The 8,559-nt window shown below is 35.4% G+C and overlaps 1 protein-coding gene across 1 annotated transcript in view; it reads right to left on the bottom strand.

Moving 5' to 3' along the window:
- The window catches only part of LOC106473840, a 30,775-nt gene extending 24,565 nt beyond the window's left edge, over positions 1-6,210 (bottom strand). The window contains exon 1 of the mRNA XM_013934517.2: positions 5,796-6,210. Within this exon, the coding sequence (XP_013789971.1) occupies positions 5,796-6,080 (285 nt within the window). The 5' untranslated portion in view covers positions 6,081-6,210. The remainder of the gene's footprint in view (positions 1-5,795) is intronic.
- Positions 6,211-8,559: the final 2,349 nt, after the last annotated feature.

The raw sequence follows: 8,559 nt of genomic DNA, 5'->3' as shown, positions 1-8,559 counted from the left end.
GTATAGGTCATGTACGTTTTTGGGGGTGGTTAATGAAAGTGTTCCAAAACGACATTAATTTATTGAGGACCTAGTATATAGTTGCCTAGCAATCACAAGTTAAGTAAAAAAAAAAAGTCAAGTTCAGTCCGAAAAAAGTTAGCAGGTGTTCGAGTGATTAGCCATAATAGGCGATATTTTAAAATGAGTTTCACAGTTTGATAGAGATAAAGAGAATAATTCTCTTGTTAAAGGGTGTTATAGATAACTGAACCCATCTAAGTGGACTTTGACAAAAAAGGTGACAATTATTTAAAGTTCGAGATACAACTGTGGTAACTCACAGAGTACAAAAAAAATTCGTCTTGTAAACTAAATTCTAAGGTAATTGAATCAGCCTGTGTGGAATTTTGATAGGAAAAGAGAATTATTCAGAGTTTTAGATAAAACTAATATCCTATAGTGTAAAGAATTTTTGCACATACGTTTGACTTGTTTTGAAGATGTTATTTTAAAACAAGTGGCTTATGTGCTGTCCATTCATTGTTCGAATTTATCAGCAACAAGTCACAGACACCTACTGTAGAAGAATCCCCAATGCACTCATATTTAAAACCCTGACAATCACATCATCATGAGCTTTCTAGATATTGCATCATTATCACGATTATAACAAACAACTAAGTTATAACATCTAACATATAGCTTACAACAGATGGTTATGGCATGTAAATGGGATGGTTTATTGTCACGTCACTGGAAAAGTGTTCCTGGGTAGGTGGTCAAACAGATCCACTGGCGGCTCCATCCTTGATGATCCTCAGGAAGTGGTCTTAACAAGAACCCTGGGCCTTTCAGCAGGTTAAATTTCCATTGGAAAATTCTAGTCATAAATGATTTACTTCCAAAGATAATTACAGTAGACGATCTTCGACTTAGAACACATGCCCTTCTGATTCTATAAACCACATCATTGATCTGAGGGTCGCGGGTTTGAATCCCTGTCCCACCAAACATGCTCGCCCTTTCAACCGTGGGGGCGTTATAATGCGACGGTCAATCCCACTTTTTGTTGATAAAAGAGTAGCCCAAGAGTTGGCAGTGGTGATGACTAGCTGCCTTCCCTCTAATCTTACACTGTTAAATCAGGGACAGCTAGTGCAGATAGCCCTCGTGTAGCTTTGCGCAAAATTCAAAACAAACAAACAATATCATTGATACTTTCGGTATAACATATGGCCTTTTCTTACATCATGGATTGTACAGCTATAACAAGTCACCTTGATGAAATCCAGTCTTATCAGCATTAACATCATTGTGATTTTTCATTCAATCACTGGTTGATTTAAGTCTTTCCCGTGTTAAAGTCATGTATGCTTTAAATGGTATTATTTAGTCTTTCTGCATATTATGTATACGATTCTGCTGAATAACTATCCTCAGGGTGCAGGTTCAGAAGATCCAATGGCACTAAGTGATCTCTCGAACATCAGCAACGATCGTGTGTTGCCTGTAGTTTCATGTAAAGCTGTTCAATATCTCATAAATAGCAGTAGAAGATATTGATCCCATCTTTCTGATGTTCATCCTCATAGATGGCTAATTGGTTTAAAAGCATATGGTTGTTTCTCTCCATCATACCATCAGAAAATGTATCAGGGGCTGATGTCCTGCTTTTTTATTTCAAGGATCTAAAATATTTCCACAAGCAAGTTTGATTCAAAGTTCCATCCTTGATCCGAGTAAAGTTCCATAGGCACCCCTAAATATTGAAATTAATTCTTTGACGGGTTTCCTTCCTAGAGTTTCTGCTTTCTGATTAGGAACAGTACATTTTTCTGGTCATTTGGTGAAATAGTCCATCACAACCACGATTATTTATTCCCACTGTTACTCTGTGGCAGAGGACCAAGTACATTGACTTTCTCAAATAGTGCTCCAATACAATATTGCTCTAGCTACCCATGTTTTTTCTTTCGTGTACCTTTATAGCACAATTCACATTATTTAAATCTAATTGTTTACAGATCATCAGTACCAAACACATCAGAAGCATTCTCTTACTTGGCTCAGTGTCTTCTTAACATCTAGCTGCCTAGTTGTTGGAAGGTTGTAGAGATACAAGAGTACTTTGGAACATACAGATTGTATAAGTACCAACTGTAGTCATTATTTCTGTACACTGATATCCAACATAACAAGACCATTGTAGACAATAATCCCAATGAGCCTAAAATATCTTTGTCTTCAGACAGTATGGAGTGACTATTTGTCAGGTTTTCTGCTATATCCTTGATTTACTGAATAATGGGTTTCAAACTTGTACTTTTAACTTGTGGTTATTTTCTTTATTCTGTGTAACTAGTTCTTAACTGATCCACTCAGTTGTAGACTACCGTCAGGGAGTTGATGTTTCAATATTGTTTATCTGGGACTTTAATGAATTCGTGTCCAATCACTAATTGCAGAGCCTTCTTTAAAGATATGAATATATTTTGCTCCAATCTAATTCTCATATCCTCGTCTGTTATGGCATCTATTTACAGGTCACGTACCAACAGATCCATCATTTCACGCGAAGCACCCGAGTAATATGATTGGCCAATCCTTACCAAATCTTCCAAGTTCAGCCAATATCTTTTCTTTCCTCCATACCCTGCTCAATAACTTTTCTCTGGTTACTTCTTTCTGGTCAGTCACTCTCAACGTGTTGGATCAGGAAGCTACCAAAACATGATAGTTTTTACATCTCTCAGATGGAAGATTACTTAAAATCCTTAAAGCTGGCACTTTTAAATTCACAGCAAAAAGAACAGCTTGTTCTTCACTGTTCATCCTGTTTACTCTGAAAATGATTTCGAACTGAACCTGATATGGCTTTCGTGGTACCTTTCCTTTGTAGTCAGTTGGTTTCTCAATCAAACAATGTTGTTGACTTTACCAGCTAAAGTCTACTAGATTTAGTGATGAAATAGCAGGAGTGTTCCAGGAAGATCTTTTGTAGTAACAGATTACATAGTATTTGTGGTAATAGGTGTAGACCAACTTAGATTTCCTATTCCATATTTTGTAGTAAATGGTGTTTTAGGTTGCAATTCTTAGGCAAGTTCTGAAATATGCCAAAAAGGGGTATAACTGGTTTAATCTTTAAATTATCAATTCGTTTTCTAGATGTTTTATTCTGTCACTGATGCTCTTTTCTACCTCAGTGATTTCTTTTTATAGTTAGACTTTTGTCATTAGAGCCTTTTCGTAATTTTTTGATATCTTTAGGTATTAATCTTATAGTTGCAATCCCTTTGTACATCTCCACTTGCTTCATAAACCTTGTTTTCAATCAGATGAACTAACTGACTGGCACTGAACTGAATCACTCATTGAATATTTCATTGAACTAACTCAATCAATCAATGATTACTCATATTTAGTTCGTAATTTCTACATAGCCCAAGAAGCTTCTCGATCATTACATCATTATGAACTTCGTACATATTGCCTCATCATCATCTTGATTAACACCTCCCTCTAGCAAACAATTAGATTATAACGTCGAAAATACAACTGACAACAATATGCTTATAGCTAAGTCAAGAATATTGATAGCCGTAATACTCCTACTGGGGTTCATGCATCTGCATGCTCTGTTACTTGATGAAGTCTTTTGGCCAGGCCCGCCGACAGGGGTGTGTGGGCAACCGCCCAGGGGCCCGGGCGAATGAAACATGGTTATGCCGTAAAGCCCGCAAAGCATCTTTAGGCTATATCTTCATTTAATGATAAAAACCATAGTTTTTGCTTTTCTTTGCATACAGACGCTTCATACATTAAGAACGACTGAAATAATAATTTGAGTAATAATTAATATGTATTTGTTACTTTATTAACGTTTTTACGCTTATACTGCGAGGTAAAAACGGCTTGCTACTTGCGGACTGAAATTACTGTCCATTGGTACGCCTTGTGTCTCTTTAATTAACTTTAATTAAGACGAATTGCAGGAAAGTGCTATTAAGTAAAAAAAATTATTTTTATGAATTCGTCCAGTGTAAGCCAGTGATATTTTTTATGATGAGTGTTATAAAAAAGCATTTAGTATCACCCATGCAAATCCATAAATTATTAGTGTTTTGAAAGTATCTTTTACTAGTAAGCTATTTTCACTGATTTCGTGTAAGGGTATACTGGTATAAAGGTTAGTGAAATAAAATGTTTCGATTGGCTTAGTTTCATATATTTTAACTTTTGTCTGCATTCCACGGATTAATATATGATCTTTCTTTTATACCGCTACATATTTTTTGTCAAATGTTCTTTGATGTAATTAAGGGCTTTACCTATTAAAACAAATACATTTTTGTGATGGGCGTTTCAGCTCCATCTATGAATGTTTATTTATAAGAGGACGTGTGGTGTTTAGGAATCCAGAATAACTTGGGGAATACATTATTTTATTTTACGTTTGTGTCAACTGCAATTTCTGTTTACCTCTTATTGTGTTGTTTGCATTGATTTTAACGTAAGTATAAATAAAAGTATCTGAAGGTTGTTAGGTTTGAAGATTGTAATCGAGTTCTTTACAAAAAGTAATCATGAACCACGATAGGGATCGCAAGGAATTGCCCAAAACCCTAACAGAACGTTCGGGCAAAAAGCACCTGAAACACTAAAGTTCCAGTTCAAACAACACTTTAAAACCTTTGCTGTTCACTGATAAGGCTGTACACATATAAAAATGCACAAAAAACGTGCATGCATGCTACACTTACAAATAATTGAAAATCCGCTTAAAACGGCCAGTTTGTAATTCTCATTATTATTAATATGATTCTCTTGCCACCCTACAACAAAAACGGTAAGTAGTGAATGTATATTTGCATACAATGTTGCAACACGTGAGGTAACTTCCGTCATTACGTTGTTGGATTAGTTAAGACTTGGGTTTTCGCCAGAACCGGTGGCATTGCCAAACTCTAGAATTAGTAGAAACACTTCGCTGGCGCTCGATACATTTCCTTTTTTAATGTTTTTTCCTTTTGCAAAAAGCATGTTTTCCCACAGCAAAGCGATCTGCTATGTTCACCGAGAGGAATCGAACCCCTGATTCTAGCATTGTAATTCCGAAGACTTACCGCTGTCCCAACGAGGAACTGCAAAAAGCAGGAGAATAAAAGCTACAAAGGTTTAAAATTAACAACACAACGAAATACAGTCAAAAACAAGAACAAATATGCAACTAAAACATACTGATTATTACGAAGCAAAATCATAACAAACAGATTAACACACTAAGATCACTAAGATGTTGAATCTAACCAAAGTTTGAAAAAAACTAACTCACTAACTGTATTTTGTGTAATTAAAGTTTTTTGCAAAAAAAAAAAAACAAAGCAAAATACGAACCACTTTTCTACGAACTTAAGAATTGAAGGCACCTGATAAAGATTCGATGTATTCGTTCATAGCTGCCACGATGTTTAGTTTATTATTTTTTCCTGAATTATCCTGGTTTTACAGCACTGAAATGATGATTAACGCCCTGTAAAGGCCCGGGAGAGCAAAATTATATATTCTTATACTTTCCCCAGTTTCCTGGGCCAGTGGGAACCGCGTATATAACTATACAGGAAAAAAAAGCTCTCAGACTGGTTTCTCTCGTTTGACCTAAAACTTATAGTAAAAGTTTCCCAGTGGCTTGATTAGCGCATCAACTTTCTCACGAGTGATATGATATTGATAATTTCTTTATACCGAACAGTCTTGAACTTGAAGAAATGTCAAAAGTTTGAGTAATATACTATTACTAAGTTACTACCTACCTGAAACAAAAACAATCTACCATACATACAAAGTCTTCGGTAAACAGGATCCGCAGAAAGCAGCATATAAATAACAAGTAAAACTAAAGTAACTTTAACGAGGAAAACTAGACGCTTTTTATATCTTCCCCGACGAAGAGGTTCCAAAAGAGGCTTTGCAGCTTTTTGAATTTCTTCTGGGGTATAACCATTTTTTAAATGATATTCATACGCCACTTGAATCTCTTGATCAATCTCCTGAAGAATATTTTCTTTACTATGAATAACTTCTTTTGCTACTGTCATCTTTAACTCTGAGGAATGTAAATTTTTCTTCAGTTCTTCCAAACGCAGCCTCCCTTATGAAACCAACGTCACTCGGCTGTGATATCGACACGTCAAACTAAGTTACTGAAATTAACCCCCCAGCTGTACCGCTCACGTTTAATTCAAGATTAGTATACTTACACGTCAAACACATAGAGCGCCCTCTTTGATGAAAATTTCATAATTGAATTATATAAACCTTGAGAACAATAATTTCTAATACAATTTTATATTTTTATATTCAAGTCACATAATATATTTCACATATATGTAAGTAGCTTACATTAATAACGTGCATTTTGAGTAGCAATATCCAATAAGTGAACTCGTTAGGCTAATAACGTACAGCCATTAACACCGAGAATAATCTGGAAGGAAACTTTCGAAACACTTATGTTTGTTTACCGAAAGATATAACAACTAACATAACTGGTTATTATTGAGATAGCTATAGTTGTTTCTGAACGTAATGAAAATTTTAAACTAAGTTTATCGTTTGTCTACCTAAAGCTATAACAACTAGCATAGCCTCATTAGTTATTATTGAGGTAGCTATAATTGTTACTGAACGTCATGAAAATTTTAAACTAAATTTATCGTTTGTTTCATAAGATTTTTTTTATAAGACTAAATTATGACAAAGTTTTGTATTCATTAAACAAAAAATCGTTAATGTTACATCAATAAATTATCAATTTTTTAAAGAAATTAATTTCATGAAAGACTAGCCTGAACTGTTGGTTTAAATGTGACATAAATACGCAGCACTTTCACAAAGAAGTTTTAGCGAATTACTACTAATTGGTGTCGTTTAATCTCAGTATAATGTGCTTCTTTTGATTGAGCCTCATTAGTGCGGAGCCGACAAGAAAGAACATGCCAGGTTTCGGTTAGCCTTTATAATTACTAGCAAAGGTACTAGGCTTTAAATAGTAATGTTATAAACAGGAGCGTTGGCCGCCTCCTTCCACTATTTTGAGCTGTAGCACACAAATCTTTCGCCCAATGTAAAGGTATCAATGCTACGCGCAGTATTTAATGTCACTTTTGTTTGGCGTCGACTACATGCATTTTGCTACCTGTATCATCATATTTGCGGCATTAGGGAGGTTAAAATAAAATGGCTGCAAATTATTTACCCGATTGCTTTTCTATATAAACTCGATCTTTGGGGTCCACCTGGGTTCCTCTACTAAATGTCTTTGAAACTGGTTCAGCCAGTTTCTCACAACAGATTTTAACACCAGACAGACTAGTTTGGTTTTGGTTTGTTTCGAATTTCGCGCAAAGCTACACGAGGGCTATCTGCGTTATCAGTCTAAGACTAGAGGAAAGGCAGCTAGTCATCACTACCCACCGCCAACTCTTGAGCTACTCTTTTATCACCGAATAGTGGGATTGATCGTAACATTATAACGCTTCCACGGCTGAAAGGGCGAGCATGTTTGGTGGGACGGGGATACGAGCCCGCGACCCTCAGATTGCGAGTCGCGCACCCTAACCACTTGGCCATGCCGGGCCATGTAGTGGGCAGAACACAGATAACCCATTGTGTAACTTTGTGCTTAATTACGAACAAACAAACAATTATGCTTCTTTGTTTTATAGCAAAGCCACATTGGACTATCTCCTGTGTCCACAGCAAAGTATCGAACTCCAGATTTTAACGCTATAAGTCAGCAGATTTACGCTATCCCATGGGGTAATGTCAATAATAAATACAACCAAATTAAGCATTAGTCTAGTAAAATCTACAGTTCGTTTTGCTTCTACTGTTTATACTTGTTGCACCAAAATCGTTCACAAGAGTAAAAATAAACTTTCCATAATTTCTCATTACACGCCAGGTGATTTCGTGATATTCTTTTATTATTTTCCCACAATCTTAAAAGTTACTTCGAAATTATCTTCCGAGACCTTACTTTTCTAGCTTTCCGTAATGGTCTAAAAAAAACTTCTTCACAGTAATTAACAAACACATTCTTTGCTTTATTGTTTTATCTCCCTTGCAGTTTCTCAAGTTTAATTCACAAGCTCAAGCAGTTATCATATTTTAGCTCTTTCTGACTATGTTGCATTTGAGGTAATTGAAATATTTCATACAAATCAGAAATAGTATGATAATTAGCTACGCAGTAACTCAAACTTTTCTTATACAGTAAACGAGGCTTTTGTTTGGGAGAGACATATTTTATATATGAAGAAAACCACTCCACGCCAAGGCTTGAAGCTGACATCAACTTTGTTGGGTTGAGTTTTGGGCTGTGAAGATTGTGCCTTATTGTAAATTAAAATTTTATCTCCTGAGTTATTAAGAGGTCAGAAACTTTATAATCAAAATACTTGTAGGTTTGAATTGACGTTACATACATATATATATATATATATACTTATCACTTTCTTTGTTGTCAATGTACATTACAGTCCTAGTAAGTTTTACAAAACAAAGGAACACATT

This window comes from Limulus polyphemus, unplaced genomic scaffold (genome assembly GCF_000517525.1).
Source record: "Limulus polyphemus unplaced genomic scaffold, Limulus_polyphemus-2.1.2 Scaffold6547, whole genome shotgun sequence".
Taxonomy (NCBI): Eukaryota; Metazoa; Arthropoda; class Merostomata; order Xiphosura; family Limulidae; genus Limulus; species Limulus polyphemus.
Note: the sequence above shows the minus strand (reverse complement) of the source record. Positions and strands in the feature narration are given on the sequence as shown.